The sequence below is a fragment of the Salvelinus alpinus genome, chromosome 10 (assembly GCF_045679555.1).
Source record: "Salvelinus alpinus chromosome 10, SLU_Salpinus.1, whole genome shotgun sequence".
In the NCBI taxonomy this organism is placed as follows: Eukaryota; Metazoa; Chordata; class Actinopteri; order Salmoniformes; family Salmonidae; genus Salvelinus; species Salvelinus alpinus.
The window spans coordinates 33,840,055-33,858,693 of record NC_092095.1 but is presented as its reverse complement, the minus strand read 5'-3'; the positions used below and the strand labels follow the sequence as shown (position 1 = coordinate 33,858,693).

Here is an 18,639-nt window from a genome sequence, read left to right as displayed (position 1 = left end):
GAACACGTCAACCCTGTTACCATAGCAGGGTTTGGGTCAATTCGAACAAAGACAGTCATTTCAGAACAAACTAATTCCAATTCATTAACTGCAAAAAATGTCATATTTTCAGTGAATTCAAAAAACCAAACATGTATTTAGCCATGCTCTTTTGCAGATTAGCCCTGCATGAACATATCAAAAAACAATTCCACCATATCTATAGACACTGTGTACAAAACATTAAGAACACCTTCCTAATACTGAGAACAGCCTCAATTTGTCAGGGCATGGACTCTACAAGGTGTTGAAAGCGTTCCACAGTGATGCTGGCCCATTCTTCCCATAGTTGTGTTAAGTTGGCTGGATGTCCTTTGGGTGGTTGACCATTCTTGATACACACGGGAAACTGTTGAGTGTGAAAAATCCAGCAGCATTGCAGTTCTTGACACAAACCGGTGCGCCTGGCACCTACTACCATACCCTGTTGAAAGACACCTAAATCTTTTGTCTTGCCCATTCACCCTCTGAATGGCAAACGCACACAATCCATGTCTCGATTGTCTCAAGGCTTAAATGTCCTTCTTTAACCTGTCTCCAGACTAACCAAGTGAATCCAGACAAAAGCTATGATCCTTTATTGATGTCACTTGTTAATTCCCCTTCAATCAGTGTAGATGAAGGGGAATTAACAAGTGACATCAATAAAGGATCATAGCTTTTGTCTGGATTCACCTGGTTAGTCTGTCATGGAAAGAGCACTCAGTGTACACATCAATTACACAATACATGAAATAAACTGACAAGTAGAAGCTATTTATTTCTGAATATTGAATTCAAATCACTTCCTGAATTGACTGCTTTCAATTCGGATTGACCCAAACCCCCCGATAGGCTAGAAATGTTTTAACAATTAAAAACGTTTGTGAAGCTTGCAATTAATTGCCCCTCTCTGTTGCACACAACAAAGTTCCATTCTCCCTTGTCACAAGGGGATTTATAGCTGATTTAAGAGGAAAACACTGTTATGGTCAACCCTGCTACTTTAATGGTCCTTTATTCGCTCTTACTATAGTAATGTATTAAATTTCACCCCTTGAGATGTGAAAACATGTTTTTTATGAACTTGAACAGAATGTTCAAATTCGGTGAAACAATTAATACATTTTTTCTTACCAAGTTACACTATACAAAATGTACTCAATTCGTGGAACGAACAATATGGCAATGAACAATTAATTGCAATAATGCTCTAAAATTGCTCCGAAATGTCTTCTTCATTGGTGTTTTAGCTTTGGCTTTAATCTAATCATTTTATCATTGATGCGTGTTTTGTTTTGATATTTTGATTGAAACAGATCAAGCTACTATATTCTATCAGTGGAAAATATATTGAAGCTTTATTTTGTCATTTCAAGAATGGAAGATCAAGATACATTTCTTAATCAAAATCTAATTAAAACCCCCCCTGCTGTAAGAAACTCATTACACACACACACACACACACACACACACACACACACACACACACACACACACACACACACACACACACACACACACACGCACACGCACACGCACACACACACACACACACACACACTAGTGAGATACATATTTGCCCACTGCATAATAAAATATTGTACCTATTAACCCTATATAATTAAGACACTAGTATTGTCAACAGAAGTGGTTATTATTATTATTATTACAGTGAGTCAGATATGCCTTTTTAGTAACCCTTGTTTGATCACTCAATACGAGGTGCCCTATTGCCTGGTTTAAATTATCCTACTCCTGGATGTGGGTCGTATAGTCATTAACAGATTGAGATTTAATGTTTGTGTATCTACTCAGGCAAACAGTAGACATGGTGATCAAGGGGGGTATTGTGCAGGCCCAATGATGAGTTCCGTGCCTCATATAAACTTCTTCTGTCCTTTGTGTATAGTGTGATATTGCCTACATATGTTATGAAGGCTGTATAAACTCTGATCCTATCAGAAAGCATGAGTAAATCTGCGTCCCTCTGTGAAAATGTATGAGTCAGTTACACATCAAATAAAGCCTGGAAAGAGCTGAGCAGGGCTCTGTACCAAATAGCACCCTATTCCCTACATTGTATTACTTTTGACCAGCGCCCCTGGGTCCTGGTCAAAAGTAGTCCACTATGAAAGGAATAGGGGATATTTGTGACATACCCTTGATATCTTTTCGTGACGGGTTTGTCCTTGTATAAACACAATACTATATTTGTTCAAAACAAAGGAAAGAACATTTATTCAAACTCATCTGAGTTTTTTAGATTGTGGTCAGGTCTCGTCTTCCAATAACAGTTGACTTCATGTTTTTGGTAGCAGTAAAAGCTTATGGTTACAACAGCCAGCTGGAACCTCAATTAGACTTCTCAGCTGGGAATGGCTCTAATGTTCATTAGCTTCACTTAACGATTTGTGGATATTCCAAACAAACATTTACATTTGAGTCATTTAGCAGACACTCTATCCAGAGTGACTTACAGTAAACCTTTGTCCACAAAGTGAGAACGGGGTTGGTTTCAGAGTGGCCACATATTATGACAGGAAGTAGCCAAAGCACTTTGTGTAAACCCTTTAATGGCATGACTCAGAAATGATGGGATATAAATAACCTCATCAATCTTCCTGACAGGCATTCATATCCCTTTTTTATCCCTGCACTTCTGAAATGATGATGGGTTATTGATTGTGTTCTTGTTATTAGATTCCACCCCTCCTAAAATTGGATGATATTTCTGTGAATTATATCTTTCTGATAAAAAAAGGTATTCAGCTGCCAGGTGATCAGAAACGTTATCTTTAGTATTAGTTTATGATAGATTTTTTTGTGACTTGTGTTTATCTTGTACATGCCTCATATAGCATTTGAATCTGTCATGTGTGAATGTTGCTGTTATATATATATATACCTTAATCTACATTTCCCTCTGGGAACAAAAGTTATTATATTATATTTAGCTGCAGTATATTTATGTTCAAAATAGTCTATATACATTGAATTAGTATGGATACTTATATTTAATTGTTAACACATTGTATTCATAGGGCAAACTGTCTAGAATAGTTATTAGACATGAAAATAATATCTACTGAAAATGTATAGTCTGTCTATAATATACACAGTAGTTAAAGATCCAATGCAGCCCTTTAAAAAATATATATCAATATCAAATCATTTCTGGGTAACAATTAAGTACCTTACTGTGATTGTTTTCATTAAAATGGTAAAAAAGAAACAAAAATAGCTTCTTTGCAAAAAGCACTTTCTCAAGCAAGAATTTTGCTAGGACTGTCTGGGAGTGGAGTGGGGAGAGGAAAACTGAAATCTAGCTGTTGACAGAGAGGTTTGGAACACTTTTTCTTAGTTGTCTATTAGGCTAACTAATTTACTGCCTGGTGATGGCAGTCTTTTCAAACAGTTCTTACACTAAAAGGGATTTATCATAATTTTCACAATTTCACAGTATTATTCCAACCTCATAATGTGGAAATATATATAAAACATGGGGAAATCACGTGTTTGACTGCACTGGGCCTTTCATGTTGGCAAACTTCATGATGTTCCTTTCTCATTATGACGCACTTACTCCACATCACCACTTGGGAGCGGTGCTCGCTCAGCGCTTGGAGAGGCCACTTTATGTAAGCGACGTTTTTCTGAGCAACTTTTCGTTTCATCCCTGGAATGACAAAGACAAAAAAGTACACGAGTATCTGCAAGCGGTACTGAAATGTTCGTCACAAAACGTCAGAGTAAGGGTCTGAATCATTCACTAAAGATTCCACACATGATCCTGACATGGGCGTGAAAGACAGACAGGCAATGGTCAATCATGAATGATTGAAACCTGCGGAACTTTGGGATTTTGTATCAAACAAAGTCTGTTGCTTCTCCATGATCATTTCCACTGATTGCTATTTCTCATCATAACATTCCATTCAGCACCTATAGATAATATTGAGAAAGTGGATACAACATTTGATATACTTTTTAATAGAATATTATTTGTGAATCTGTGTAGAAGATCCCTATTACAACAAAGTACATGTTGTATTTTTTAGACATCTTGTGGGATAGTTGTAGGCCTACAGGCTATATTTTATAAACAAATAAATGCTAAAAATCCAAATATTCTCATATGGGAAATAAACGTCATAGGCCTCTATGGCTTAAGTAACCCTATATATATATATATCTTTTTTTAAACTTTATTTAACTAGGCAAGTCAGTTGCGAAAAAAATCTTATTTACAATGACGGCCTACCCCGGCCAAAACCCTAACCCGGACGACGCCGGGCCAATTGTGCGCCGCCCTATGGGACACCCAATCACGGCCGTTTGTGATACAGCCTGGAATTGAACCAGGGTCTGTAGTGACGCCTCTAGCACTGAGATGCAGTACCTTAGACCACTGCGCCACTCGGGAGCACCGCTGCGCCACTCGTTCGAGCGTGTGCATAACAGAGAATAGCCTATGTCTAGGTGCATAATGCGTTGAAGGCACGGAGGCTATATCAAGTCCTAAAACATTTAGAACAACATTAAATAGAGAGTGAGAATGTACATATTGTTTTCCTGTTTCAAATCAACTTTTTGTGTGCAACAAGCACCCCAAGCATTCACCTTTTCTTGCTAAAACGCGCCCATTCAACCATTGCTAGTTCCAGGCTTGCCTCGTTTCAGCACCTGAGTACTGGACATCTCCCGCTCTCCCTACCTATCATGGGCCAATGGGGATGCACGCCCTTGACCTTGATCATTTTCACCATATATGGCTATAATTGAAGGATGGATCAGGTTGGCTTTAAGTTTGACGGGGGCGATTTGATTTTAGTCATTTGATTGAGGTATTGAAATTAACCACGCACATTGACCTCACTTGGCATACCGCCTATCTATGTCACGCTGACAAATATTAGCATTCATTCATTGTCCCACAATTACGTGATTGAACTAAACATGCATATGCACTTTATGACTCCGGCCATCTCATTGACGGGAAAGGAAAAGTACTACATTATAACATTCGGAGAGGATGGGGGCGATGACGTAGATAGTATCCCCTAACGTGACTAGTGAAAAAGGCATGCCATTCGATTCAAGAATAAAAAAGCCGAGGGAAGCAAGTCTTCAGAACAAAAAGTTTCCTCTGTGAAGACAAATGTTTGGCCTCTTTCTCCCGGGGCTGTGTGCATACAGAGATCCGAGAAGCGCGTTTTATGTGTGACCGCACGGAGGGTTGGACAAATTGAAGGAGCAACAGGAGGCGGCAGAGACGCTTTCCAGAAGAAGCAAGGGGAGAGAGAGCGGGAAGGAGAGAAAGGGAGAGAGAGAGACTATCTCACTCTCCCAGTCGTAGTTGCAACCGGATCGCATCCAGCGTCTCTCTCGACACCGCAATAGGTACGTGATGCTTTCCGAACTTTTACGCACACAAATCGAGAATACAGCAACAGGCTTGGGTACTTTAGAATGTTTGGAGGTAATGTTTAACACTTTAGAATGTTTGGGTCAACACATTTTAGGTACTTTGAGGCACTGTTGAATAGAAGGGGATAGATGGGGAGTTTGAATCATTTTTGTAAGCTTATTACATTATTCTCCAACATTGAAGAAAAACCTATCCATTCTTAAAATATGCATTCATTTCGTTTTTCCCTCAGTCTGACTGTGGAAATGTTACATAGCCTTCGCACATTTAACGTTGTGATATTTTTTTTTCACAGCAGGACAATGTCTAGTAAAGCGACTTTAGCCTTACTCATCTATGGAATCATAATGCACTACAGTGTCTACTGCTCACCTCTCGGGCTTAACTATCCTAACCTTAGGTAGGTACCTGTTCACCCCTCCTTCAACTGAGCATCTCTGCATGTAAAGGATTAGTAAACTGAACATTGGCAAACGCATTGTTTCTGTTGCTGAGCGCCTGCGACGAGCAAAGCAGTTGTTTGTTTATCAATTATACCTGCAACCACATAGGTATATAGAACTATGCCATTTAATGTTACACACATTTTTTTTTCGTTCAATCAATGTGTGTATAATTTTTATTTCGTTTATATCTAAATTAATACGCAATATTTTGTACATTTTCAGAGCATCTTATTAATTTGGGTATAAAATTAATGCCACAGCCTACATTGGAAGATACTCTTAAATGTGTTTTATTTTCAGTGCGAATATGCTGCAATGTTTTGTTATGAGGGGCTTTAGAGCACTTGGAATCATATCACGGGAACAGGGCATATTAGCAGCTATTGGTAGATCAAGCGTCTGATACAGAACTGTAGCTCTGCGTGCAGACGCGTCCCATGGGAATGACAGAGAGGCGTAATTTTCTGAGGAATGAGGCAAACGAAGGAGCCACTAATTCACAGAATAACAAAATCGATTTATTGTGATTGTCTTAACTAAGAAGTCATAATCTGCATCATTTAATTTTAGAATGATAACTCTACATTTTGTTTTTGAGATCAGGATATGATGTTATTTCATTCACAATGGCAAATATTTTAAATTAAACGTTTTTATCTTCCTATTTCCGATGGGGTGGGGTTTGGTTGCCTTTTAAGGGCTAAAGCCCATGCTTCCACTAAATTAGTTCTGTAAGGTGATGTAGCCAAATTAGGATTGGCCGATAGCAATTGCAATTATTTAGAATTTAAGCAGATACATGTTGGCTATAGTATCAGACATGTATATATAAAAAATAGGCTACAATCTAAAAATACATTCGTCATTTATTTCAGTGTTTATTTTTAGAATTGGTTTAGTCATGATAATGCATGATCAAAAATAATATAATATTCAAATGCATTTCCGATTTCAGACTTGAAAATGAGGTTTATGACGAGGATGGGAATTCGTTACCGGACTTGGCATTTGACAGTGATCAAATTGCTATAAGAAGTCCCCCGTCTGTGGCTGACGATTTGTACACTTTATACTACCCACCGGAGAAAAGGTGACTATCATTATCACTATTCTCAACCTATTGTTTGTAATGTTGTTGACGTTCTTGCTAGACATTTCATTATTTGAGCTCGTATTTCTGTTCTTCTATGTTATATGTTCTGTGTTAGTAAATGTACTGTACTGTCAATGATCACATTTTGTTGTAGAACCTTTTTTTTTGGGGGGGGTCGGTGGTACTGGTACCCTGGTATTCCAACGAAGCTGATCGGAAAGCTTTTGTGGTATAATGTAGTAGAAAGTAGGCTATTTACTTGGCAAATTTAAACATAACGAAACACTTTTAATCTGAACTGGCCATTTCCAAAGTCATAAAAGTAACTATTCACTATTCAAGCTCACCTTTTGGAAAACAGCTCATATGACGAGTTGGATTTGGTATAGGCTACATTAATGTTGCTACTTAACGCTAGGTGTGTGTTGAGTGTGGTCATTTATTGTTTGGCGTTTTATCATCCCAGAACGGAAAGGCATGCAGACGGAATGTTTAATAAAGCCTACAGGAAAGCGCTGGGTCAGTTATCAGCAAGAAAATATCTCCATTCTCTGATGGCAAAGCGTGTAGGGTAAGGACATCTTCTAAATTGCCGTCTCTTATTTTGTGATCTAAGTTCTTTTTCGTGTTCGTTTTTCTTTTAACTCTGATATTCATTCTGTTTCGTTTAATTTCCCCGTGTGTCTACGTGTGTGGTCTTCCCACCTGAATTTGACGCCTTTACGCCCAGAGTAGGTTGACTTGATAAAATCTTCAAGAGTGCAAATCCGGGTGCGGCATTAGATCGAATCGGTGAATCTCAGTGCTGATATTGTCTCTTTAAGGAGCAAAGCACATGATACACGTGGCTGAATACATTTACTTTTCATTATGAATAATTAATGTGGTGGATTAGTCCCAAGGGTTGAAGATAAATATAGGCTTCAATTATTCCCTACAATATCCTCAACCAGCCAGCCTAACCATGATGATATCGAAATAAAAATATATTCCGGAGGGTTGATTAAAAGCGTAAGTTTTTAAATCAGAACTGTGCAGCGCATCCTATGGGCTACAGTCCTCGGAGGGAGGGTATACGTCTCCTAACAGAGAGAACTTCTACTCTTCCCCTTTCTAGTGGAGGGAGCACCATGGAAGACGACTCAGAGCCTCTGTCAAAGCGACATTCGGATGGGATCTTCACAGATAGCTACAGCCGCTACCGAAAGCAAATGGCAGTCAAGAAATACCTGGCAGCAGTCCTTGGGAAAAGGTATAGACAGAGATATAGAAACAAAGGACGCCGGCTAGCGTATTTGTAGCGTTGCTAACCCAAACTAACATGTGTGTACAGCCCAGATCAAGTCATTTTGAGATAACTGAACAATCAATCAGTGGATCGCTCTTGTGTTCTTTAAACATGTATTTATGTATGAAGTAAAGCCATTAAAATGAATATTTTGATAATAATATTGTTTTTCTTTTGTACTTTAGCACTTGAGAACGCACAGATCTACTTTATGGACCAATCTTTTTGTTCAACCTAAATATAGCCTATATTTATTTATTTTTTAGACCTACTTATAAAATAAGATTAAATTATGAGCAAATGATCAATATGCTCTTTACCCTGTCTTTTAAACATTTAAATATATGAATGTGAGGAAAATAAATAGTTTAAAAGACAATTAATGTATTGAATGTTAATTTTTGGCAACTGAAATTAAGAGATTAGTGTCTTTATTTACAACAGCCCTGAAGACTTAGGTTTTCACCATATTCTACAAGACATAGACTTTGATGCCCTCCCGGATGGGGATGAGTTTGAGGCTATTTTGGGAGACTGGCTGAAACAGTTCTCTCCCGAATTTCCGGTGAGTTCCAGGCTCTTTCCCAAGGCCTTGTCTTGAGGGATGTCTCCTGTCTCTCCCTCTTTTTCTCACCGTAACCTAAACCTGTGATCTTACACTCCAAATACTTTATACAACCCAATCGCCTCCTTTCCTCATTTGTGCTCCTGTCTCTCTAGAGATACTGTATCTACTATATTCACACCTATATAATGCATGTCAAGCATGCATGTACAGAATATGTATGAACGTGAATATAGATGCATAGATATGTTATACACATAAAATGTGTATTGTTTTACTTTATATATTTTTAAATTCCCCATAAATATCCTATCAGAGGCTGTAGGATAATAATGTGATGTCAAACAGTATTATAAAGAAATTAATTATTTAAGACCAAAACAGACATGACCCAACTGGTTTTAGAAGCCTTACATATGGTGGTAACCCAGCCACTAAAGTGAAATACTTGTTAGAATGACCCCTATATGACCCCTATATAAGATGAGGACCAGAGTGCTTTTGAGCTTTTTCTTTTCTTCCGGTTGTTCTTCTTCAGTGTTAACGAAAATAAGCGTACACTTTTGAACTTTGTGCAAAGTATCTATCTTGTGTTCCTCTCTAGTGCTATCCGTGTGTTTTGAAAAGCTCTTGAAAACCTGGAATGCTGTTAAAGGTTTTCCATATGTCTCTTCTCGCCACATAAGAAGTATCATGAACACAGAATAACCTAGAATGTTAGCAGACTCAAAAGAAAGAAAGAAACAATTCAGACCGTTTCGACTAACGTGATACTTTTTATATGGCTTCATTTAATTTCACAAATGTTGTTATTTTTCATGAGGAACATTGCAGAGGTAATCTGAAGACGTATGTGTTGCACCTTCCTGGTTGCTTTGCTGTGCTTCCCCTCTATTGTCATGTGAACCAATGTAAAGCTAGACTGCATGATTAAAGTAATTGCACTAGCCACAAAATCTGTGCAAACTACTGCAATTGGCTGGTTTTGTTTGCTCACTGATTGACGTATCTACATATCTGTGTTTTCTGGATGTTGTTTTTGTTTTTGTTCCTTCCCCAACATTACTGCACAACGTGTGCGATTGAACGTCTGACCCCTGTCCTCTGTCGAGGAAACTCGGATGAATGTACTGCAGAGGAGAAGCTCTTAGAAAGAGTCTTGTTATGTTGTCCTTTTAGTCTCTTCCCAATGGGACTTGAGGCAAGATTCTGTTACATTCCAAATGTAATGTATGCCAAAAACAATTCTTGAATGATCGTTGTTTTGAATGACCTATCCTGGCAGCCCATGCGCAGCACAGTAAAACTTCTACCTAATCAACAGTTAGATAAAGCCTTAAACATAATGAACCGTGCCTGTACTATTCTGAACACCACCAATCCCAAACTAGCTCCTCAGTTTACTTGCCTCTTTGCTGTTGATGTAAATGATCACAAGAAGAGTTGCAGAGAACCTGTTGAGTGCTAGATAGACCCAAGTATGAGAGGAGTGGGAAGAAGAGAGAGGGAAGGAGGATAGTGGGTGCGAGAGAGGAGAACAAAGCGAAAGAGGGACACAGAGAAAGAGGGAGAGTCCATGACCAATCAATTTGAGAGAGCAAAACAGTGATTTTTGGCTTTTAAAAGGGAGTTACCAGGCAAAGGTTTCCACACTTCATTAGAAGAACCTGGCCTCTCTTCTCACTTGTACCCATCAGTGACACATAGACAATGGTTACTCAGACAGAACAAGCCACACTTCTTCTAACTAGAAGCATGATTGGGCTAGCTACTTCTGTAATAGCCATCCCGGGTTTTGGCAGCATAAAAAAAATAGCTAATAAGATCATGAAAAATGTTGCTTCTGAATCCCCACAGTATACTTCCCCTTCCTGGCCCCAACAGCTCATCAGCCCACTTGCCTAAAAAGCAAGGAGATCTAACTCCACTCGTGCACCAGGCAGATTCTACAGACACTGTAGGTTAGGTTTGAGCATTGTGACACTGAGCAGTAGGACAAAGTTCTTCGATCTGTGCCTGTGTGTATGAAATCAATCTTTCTTTAATTCTGCATTCCCCTCCAGGCTTTGTGACGCAGGATGCAGCTTGCGGCTGTGGTGCCTTGCTTCGACTTTAAAATCGCCACGAATCACAGATGGCTATTTAGTAGCCCTACAATGCTGCACATCATCAGCTTACATTTCACCCTTTGGTTGTTGTTTTTGTGTTGCGCAGGCATTTGATTGGATCTTTAGTGCCATTAGGTGTAGTCTCCGAGCACTCTTGCTCGCGATCATTTCTTTTGGCGGTTGTTTGTTTTTAGAGCACATAGACTTAGATAATTGTGATAGATAGTTGCAACCATCATGATTGCCCTCTCTCCATAATGTGTATCACTTTGAAAGCGCCAACAGCCTTACTAAACGTGAAGATTAAACTTAAAACATATATTTATTGTGTAGAAAATTGATATTAGAGAGTACTATTATAATGAAGAAAAAAAAATGGCGAACCCGCAAGGGTCAAGTCTATAAATGTTTAAAAAAAGGTGTTGTAAGATTTGTATGAATAAATTTTTGTAAACAACACAATTTCGTCTAATCTTTGAAACACATAACACTAGAAGTCGTTCTCCTGGGCACATAGGAGAGGATGCTAGTACAGATAATTCTGCAGTACCATTTCTATACAACAATACACGATAATTGTTAGCCAATCTTAGTCCCACTCCACATACTATCGTGCATCCGTCCGATAGGTGTACTTTTTCACTAGCCCATCACACCAAAATGCCCAAAGAGAGACAGATTACAGAGGAGGAGAGGACTAAATGAAAGAATAGACACCTAATGGGTATCACTGAATTAAATAGGGGTCTAAATAATTATCTTCCACAATCAACAAACAAAAACAACAACAAATGGATATGGAAGGAACTAAGTGTCCATAACTACATTCTTTTAAAAACACAGTGTTAAACATGTCCATGTTGTGCTGCAAGAAGTATAAAATCATTTCCCTTGCTGAGTGTGGATGCCTTACTAAACAAATAAACAAATTACTGTGAATAGTACATCTACAATAAATTAACATTAAGGTGCTCAGAGATACCACTACCCATAGGAATCATGGGTATGAGGATGAAAAAGTCAGACTGTTGCCTCTGCCCTGGTTTCCGAGAATCAGAGAAAACTAAATTGCTCTTTGGTGTGAATCCTGTGAAACCCTGACACTTCACTTGCCCGTGTGTCCATACCCCCATATCCCCAGACCCCCTTGGGATGGCACCAGTGGAGGGTCAGACATGGGAGGGATCACCCGACCAGTACCACCCACTGCTGTCCTGCTGTGCCCAGCATCCGACTAGGACGTCACGGATGAAGAACTCAGACCATGGTGGCGTCTCTAAAAAGCCTATAGTATATACCATACCTCCCATTCTCAATGACACATTCTTTACTCTCGTAGCAAAGGAAAAGGAACATTGCCACTACCTCCCTCTTCAACCAAGGTGCACAAATTGAAGAGCAAACTGAAGTAAAAGAGAACATTTAGCATCATTACAAACATAGCAAAACACCAAATAAACTCAACATGCAAAACAGTCGACCAAAAAGTTACACCCAATACACACATGAAAATGTATGCAAACACATGGCATACTACATAACCAATCCAACAAGTGTCTGTAGCTACCGTGGTGGCTCGAAGCTGGAAACTCCATCCAGAGCAGTCAATATTACCGTACACAACACTAATCAATAACGCCGTGTTGCTCCATATCTTAGTGTGAGGTTATGGATGAATCAGACACACACTATATATAAAAAAGTATGTGGACACCCCTTCAAATTAGTGGATTTGACTATTTCAGCCACACCAGTTGCTGACAGGTATGTAAAATCGAGCACACAGCCATGCAATCTCCATAGACAAACATTGGCAGTAGAATGGACTTACTGAAGAGCTCAGTGACATTCAACGTGGCACCGTCATAGGATGACACCTTTCCAACAAGTCAGTTCGTCAATTATCTGCCCTGCTAGAGCTTCCTCAGTAAACTGCAAGTGCTGTTACTGTGAAGTGGAAGCGTCTAGGAGCAGCAACGGTTCAACCGCTAAGTGGTAGGCCACACAAGTTCATAGAACGGGACCGCCGAGTGCTGAAGCGGGTAGCAAGTAAAAATCGTCTGTCCTTGGGGCTATACTGCCTCTGGAAGCAATGTCCGCACAAGAACAGTTCGTCGGGAGCTTCATGAATTGGTTTTCAATGGCCGAGCAGCCAAACACAAGCCCAAGATCACCATGCGCAATGCCAAGCGTCGGCTGGAGTGGTGTAAAGCTCGCCGCCATTGGACTCTGGAGCAGTGGAAATGAGTTGTCTGGAGTGATGAATCACGCTTCACCATCTGGCAGTCCGACGGACGAATCTAGGTTTGGCCTATGCCAGGAGAACGCTACCTGCCGCCATGCATAGTGCCAACTGTAAAATTTGGTGGAGGAAGAATAATGGTATGGGGCCTCTACAGCATACAATGAAATTCTAGATGATTCTGTGCTTCCAACTTTGTGGCAACAGTTTGGGGAAGGCCCTTTCCTGTTTCAGCATGACAATGCCCCTGTGCACAAAGCGAGGTCCATACAGAAATAGTTTGTCGAGATCGGTGTGGAGGAACTTGACTGGTCTGCACAGAGCCCTGACCTGAACACCTTTGGGATGAATTGGAATGCCAACTGGGAGCCAGGCCTAATCGCCTAACATCAGTGCCCGACCTAACTAATGCTCTTGTGGCTGAATGGAAGCAAGTCTCCGCAGCAATGTTCCAACATCTAGTTGAAAGCCTCCACAGTAGAGCAGAGGCTGTTATAGCAGCAAAGGGGGGACAAACATATTAATGCCCATGATTTTGAAATTAGGTGTCCACATACTTTTGGTCATGTAGACTATTTACTTAACTGTAAATATGTATTTTAGACACATGACTCACCTCACACACGTTAAAGCTAGAATTCTTGGGGCTCTATTAAATCCGTATCGCAGAGGTGCAGTGTTACGGCATGACTGAAATTTAAAGGCAATGTTCCCGCCTTAGCGGAGACTGCATTCACGGTAAACGCTGTAGATGTCGGCTCAATAGGTAATTACCTTTAAACGCTTCAGCAATACAGATTGAATAGAGCCCTTTGATTTTACAACAAGTTTTGGACTTTTACATTTGTAATATATTTTGATTCTTGAAGAATATAACTCATAAATGCTTCATGAGCTCAGCTGAACTGCCGTACCCCATCAGAACCCAAAATATAAGCTTGTTTGACTACAATGTTTGTAAACGTCGTGAATGTAAACAAACACTGTATAGCCTCAAAACACTTAAAACTATACATTTTATTTCATGGATGGCAGCCATAGCTCTGTCTATGAATTTAAGTGGTTACATTTATCCAGCCCCATCCCTTAGCTTTTTATCAACACAGGGGCAGGGAGATGTTTTGATATTGTTTAAATTAAGGATTCTAGCTTTATACCCAGGCAGGCAGGCTCTTAACAGGCTGCTTGTGGGTTGCAGCTTTGTCAAGGGTCCAGTCCCACAATAGCTACAAGAACACCCAGTGCCTCAGTCCCCATAGTAACAAAGCAGAAGACAACAGAAGACAGACGTTCACATCCATCTTAGAAGTGAAAATGAGCACCACATGATTCGTGTGGAATGAACACGATTTGTTCGAAAAGAGTTGTCACAGGAATCAAGTGCTGTAAAAAAGCACGTACTATGCTGTTTGGACTTTGTTTGGTTGATTGCCTTTTTTAGTTTTGTTTCTACACCTGTGTTCTGGGCGAGTTTCGTCTATATGGTTGACTTAGTGCTCAGTGGAGTGGCATTACGATGCCTGAGTGTGTTCCACTGCGGTGGTGATGCTAATCAGAGTTGGGTCCTGTGTCAGGCCACTGTCCCTGTGCCCTCTGGGGCACCCTGGGTCTGCCCCAGAAGGGGGTGGAGGTGTGAGGTTGTGCCCCTGCTGGGTCGTGCCTCTCAGAGGTGCCTGGAATGCCACCATGAACCTCCCCAGCCGGACGCCAGCGGAACCTTTTAATGCCTGTCGCGCCGGATTGGAGCTAATGACCTCAAACTGAGCCCCCCACATTTTATGTGGCCACCGCAGGGACGGCCAGGGACAGCCAGGGACCTTTCACAGACATCACAGACTCTGCCTACGACCCACCAACCCAGCCCTGCTCCTCCTGCCATTTCTCCCCCACAATGGTTCAATTAAAATGTCATCAGAAGTCGATGGGAGATTGAGGAGTCGTGGTTACAGACAGTCTGCAGGGCATACTGTACAGTAAGGATGTCAGGTTGAGGTTGTCGCCAAAGCCTCATAAAGCCTGGTGCGTCTTCCCCCTTTCACCCTACATGCATAATAACCCCCTCCCTCCCTCCCTCCCAGATAGACTTACAGCCTTTGGCTGTACGGCCGCAGCCCCGGACCTCAGTGGAGGATGATCAATGGGAGTGATCTGATTCCTCTAGCCCCGTGCCAGACCCCCTCTTAACCCTGCTAACCCAATCAGCCTGTGTTGCCAAGCAACGGGCCACAGTAGGATGCACTAGGGATGCGATGGAGCTGGGCGGGGCCGTGGTGGCCATCATAGACATCTGAAGATCCTACTGGATATATTTCACTCAAATGGCTTTTGTCGGTGGACTCGGCGCTGGCCGCGCTCTGTTTTACCAGCTCTGATGGCAGCAGGGAGGGGCTAATGATGAATGGGTTCTCAGAGGCAGAGAGAGGTAGTGCCAGATCCTAAGAACACACACACACACACACACAAACCACAGATTCTCAGTGTCATATCCTAGTAGCACAATCACACAAAGACACACACAGCTTCACACGACTACAGTATGCAGGCAACCACAGCCATACACTGCTTCATAAAATGGGACAAGAGCATCAAACCACACACAAACACAGGCTCAGACAGGCATAAGATACAGAGATACAGTTACCTTTCTATACCGCCAGCCTGATGTGCAGCCGAAGTGTTTCATATCATTGTGGTTTACTGAAAAATCCATGAAAATAAGAATGTGTAGATATAACTTTTATTATGGCATGGAGTTTGAGAATGTATTTATTTTTGTTCCCGTTTGTCTTTTTTATTTTACCTGGTGGAGTGTACAGTAACATGGTTAAATGGTTAAACAGTGACAGGCATATCACTCTTTTATTCCTAGCCTCCATGTCTCTCCCTCCCCCCACTGTGTTTCTCTCTCCCCCGTCTCTCTGCCTAGCTACCGCTCCCTCTCGCTTGCCCTTTCATATTTAATATTCCTGCTTCCAGCTCTGTAATAGATATATCTAACTGACTCACTTATTGATCTCCAATCAATGTCTGGGTGTGGCCAGAAAGCCCGCCTCCAATTACTGAATCCTGTCACAGATTGAGATAGAAAGATACAAAGAGATAGAGATAGAAAGATACAAAGAGATAGAGATAGAAAGATACAAAGAGATAGAGATAGAAAGATACAAAGAGATAGAGATAGAAAGATACAAAGAGATAGAGATAGAAAGATACAAAGAGATAGAGACAGAAATATACAAAGAGATAGAAAGATACAAAGAGATAGAAAGCTGAAAAGAGATTGAGATAGAAAGATACAAAGAGATAGAGATAGAAACATACAAAGAGATAGAAAGATACAAAGAGATAGAGATAGAAAGATACAAAGAGATAGAGACAGAAAGATACAAAGAGATAGAAAGATACAAAGAGATAGAGACAGAAAGATACAAAGAGATAGAAAGATACAAAGAGATAGAGATAGAAAGATACAAAGCGATTGAGATAGAAAGATACAAAGAGATAGAGATACCACAGCCAGAGCTAGAGAGCGAGATGAGAGAGAGTGAGATGGGGGTTGAGATCAACAAAGGTCTTTCCTCGCTCTCTACTGCTGTGTTGTTACAGTATTGTTGTCATCATGCACTCTGCCTAGCCCCTCTACCCCCCCCCCCCCCCCGCCCCCTGCTCCACACATCTCTGCCCCACCCAAGGAACCCCATGGCCATGTGGAGGCCGGCTGAGTGACAGCTTTCTGGAGGGGAATCCACATGCCACAGCCCTTTCATCAGCACCTCCCTCTGGGTGCTGCCAGTCTGACTGCTCAACAATGCAGCATGGATGGAAACGTGTTTGGGGAACGTAGAGCTGTGTTTGGCTTACATGAGGTGTTTGTGTTTGCGATGTGTGAGGAGTGGGGGTTGTGTGTGTGTGTGTGTGTGTGTGTGTGTGTGTGTGTAGGGTGTTTTCTTGTGTGTATGTGTGTGTGTGGGGGGGGGGCTTTCCTGCATTTCTACACAATTTAACATGACCCATGGCCCTTCTGACCAGTTATTTTTTAGAACATCAGAAATAAGTAAAAATGGACTTAGTCATCAAGCTAGGTAAGATATCATTATTAATGTTTGAGTGATTGATTGATGAATTACCAAACTAGAACACAGGTAATTAAATAATGAATATTGTGTCACACCTTGACCTCTTAATAAAATCAAAGTACAAAGATATCTTTTGATGGTTTTTATAAAGACTTCCTCTATATGAAACGTCATCCAATTTAGCTAGTCAGAGAATATTTCAAGTTTTTGCCATTTACCCAGAAAGTAATCTGTGGGGCCAGGAGAGACAGACAATCACGAATCAGATTTTTTTTTTTTTTTTAAACACTGCCAATTTGAGCGAACTGTAGCCAAAATAATCCCAAAACAATGTGAGTGATAGGGGAAAGCTCACCATGTTCAAAAGTTGTGGCCAAATAACCTCTAAGTCACTTCAAACCAAATCTTTGAGTTGATCTGGTCATGCAATTTTGAACATGGTGAGCTTGTCCATTGTTTTTCGGTAACGTGAGCTCAAGTTAAACAACATATCGTTTCGTACCGTCAGCCTATGTGCTCAGAACAGGAGTTACATAATCCTTTATCTGAACGAGGAGTTCTTGGCTTATTCGTGTGATTTAGGCTGCATTTTGTGATGACCTCGGTCTATCGGGCTTGACAAGAACCTTTATTAGGGCTCTGATCTACTTTTTAGCGATGGTGAAAGCCAGAGGCAGACATGGCTGACGTTTACAATGCTCAATTACAGTGCATTTTTCTGAATACTTCGTTTTTTGTGTATTACCTTACTCCCCTATTACCAAATGCTCGTTTTAAGATAGCGATAACATGGACCATAGCACTATTTTATTGTCTATTGTAGGACACTTGGGGGTATCTGAAACAACGGTGTAAAAATAATTGGATGAAACCTTTTGATCTGCCTTATAAATAACACAAAGATATGTCAAATGGATATGTCAAATGGCCCACTGTGTCAGGACCCGGTGCGAGAAACAGTCACTAAATCGGCAGAACCCAGAAGATGAGGCAGACACAGCAGTACTAGAGATGGTGGTTTAATAAAAAATAGATATCTTCCAAAATACAAAGAAAATCCACAAAGTGGTAAAAACAGCAAGGGAAAAACAAACCTCAAAAGACTAATCCAAAATACAAAAGAACAAAACCAGAGAACCTCTGGAAAATCCAACAAGAGAAAAATATATGTTCACAACAAGGCTTGGGCTGGGGCTGGGTGCTAACATACAAACACTGAGCAAGGAACTGAGGAACACACAGGGATTAAATACTAACAAGGGAACGACATACAGGTGCAAACAATAATTAGAGCAAGGGAAAAACAAAAGGTACAAAAAAGGTGCAATGGGGACATCTAGTGACAAAAAACCAGAACAGTCCTGGCCAAAAC

The 18,639-nt window shown here is 40.7% G+C and overlaps 1 protein-coding gene across 6 annotated transcripts; it reads left to right on the top strand.

Annotated features, from left to right (window-relative positions):
• Positions 1-5,109: 5,109 nt before the first annotated feature.
• Positions 5,110-11,411, top strand: adcyap1a (adenylate cyclase activating polypeptide 1a). 6 transcript variants are annotated; one of them, XM_071329000.1, is made up of 7 exons: positions 5,110-5,421; positions 5,745-5,849; positions 6,851-6,985; positions 7,455-7,559; positions 8,106-8,240; positions 8,721-8,841; positions 10,905-11,411. In XM_071329000.1, exons 2-7 carry the CDS (start codon positions 5,752-5,754, stop codon positions 10,911-10,913), a joined length of 603 nt encoding a protein of 200 aa, XP_071185101.1. In that variant the 5' UTR covers positions 5,110-5,421; positions 5,745-5,751; the 3' UTR covers positions 10,914-11,411. The 6 variants fall into 6 exon arrangements, with proteins under 6 accessions (XP_071185101.1, XP_071185102.1, XP_071185100.1 ...); XM_071329001.1 differs by lacking the exon at positions 7,455-7,559; XM_071328999.1 differs by lacking the exon at positions 10,905-11,411 and having other exon boundaries at positions 8,721-9,816.
• Positions 11,412-18,639: the final 7,228 nt, after the last annotated feature.

Excerpts from the sequence above, each read along its gene's own strand:
- adcyap1a (XM_071328998.1), top strand. The coding sequence starts at position 5,752 with ATGTCTAGTAAAGCGACTTTAGCCTTACTCATCTATGGAATCATAATG. Across the intron at positions 5,850-6,850 it reads CTTAACTATCCTAACCTTAG|ACTTGAAAATGAGGTTTATG; the intron begins GTAGGTACCTGT and ends TTCCGATTTCAG. Across the intron at positions 6,986-7,454 it reads TACTACCCACCGGAGAAAAG|AACGGAAAGGCATGCAGACG; the intron begins GTGACTATCATT and ends TTATCATCCCAG.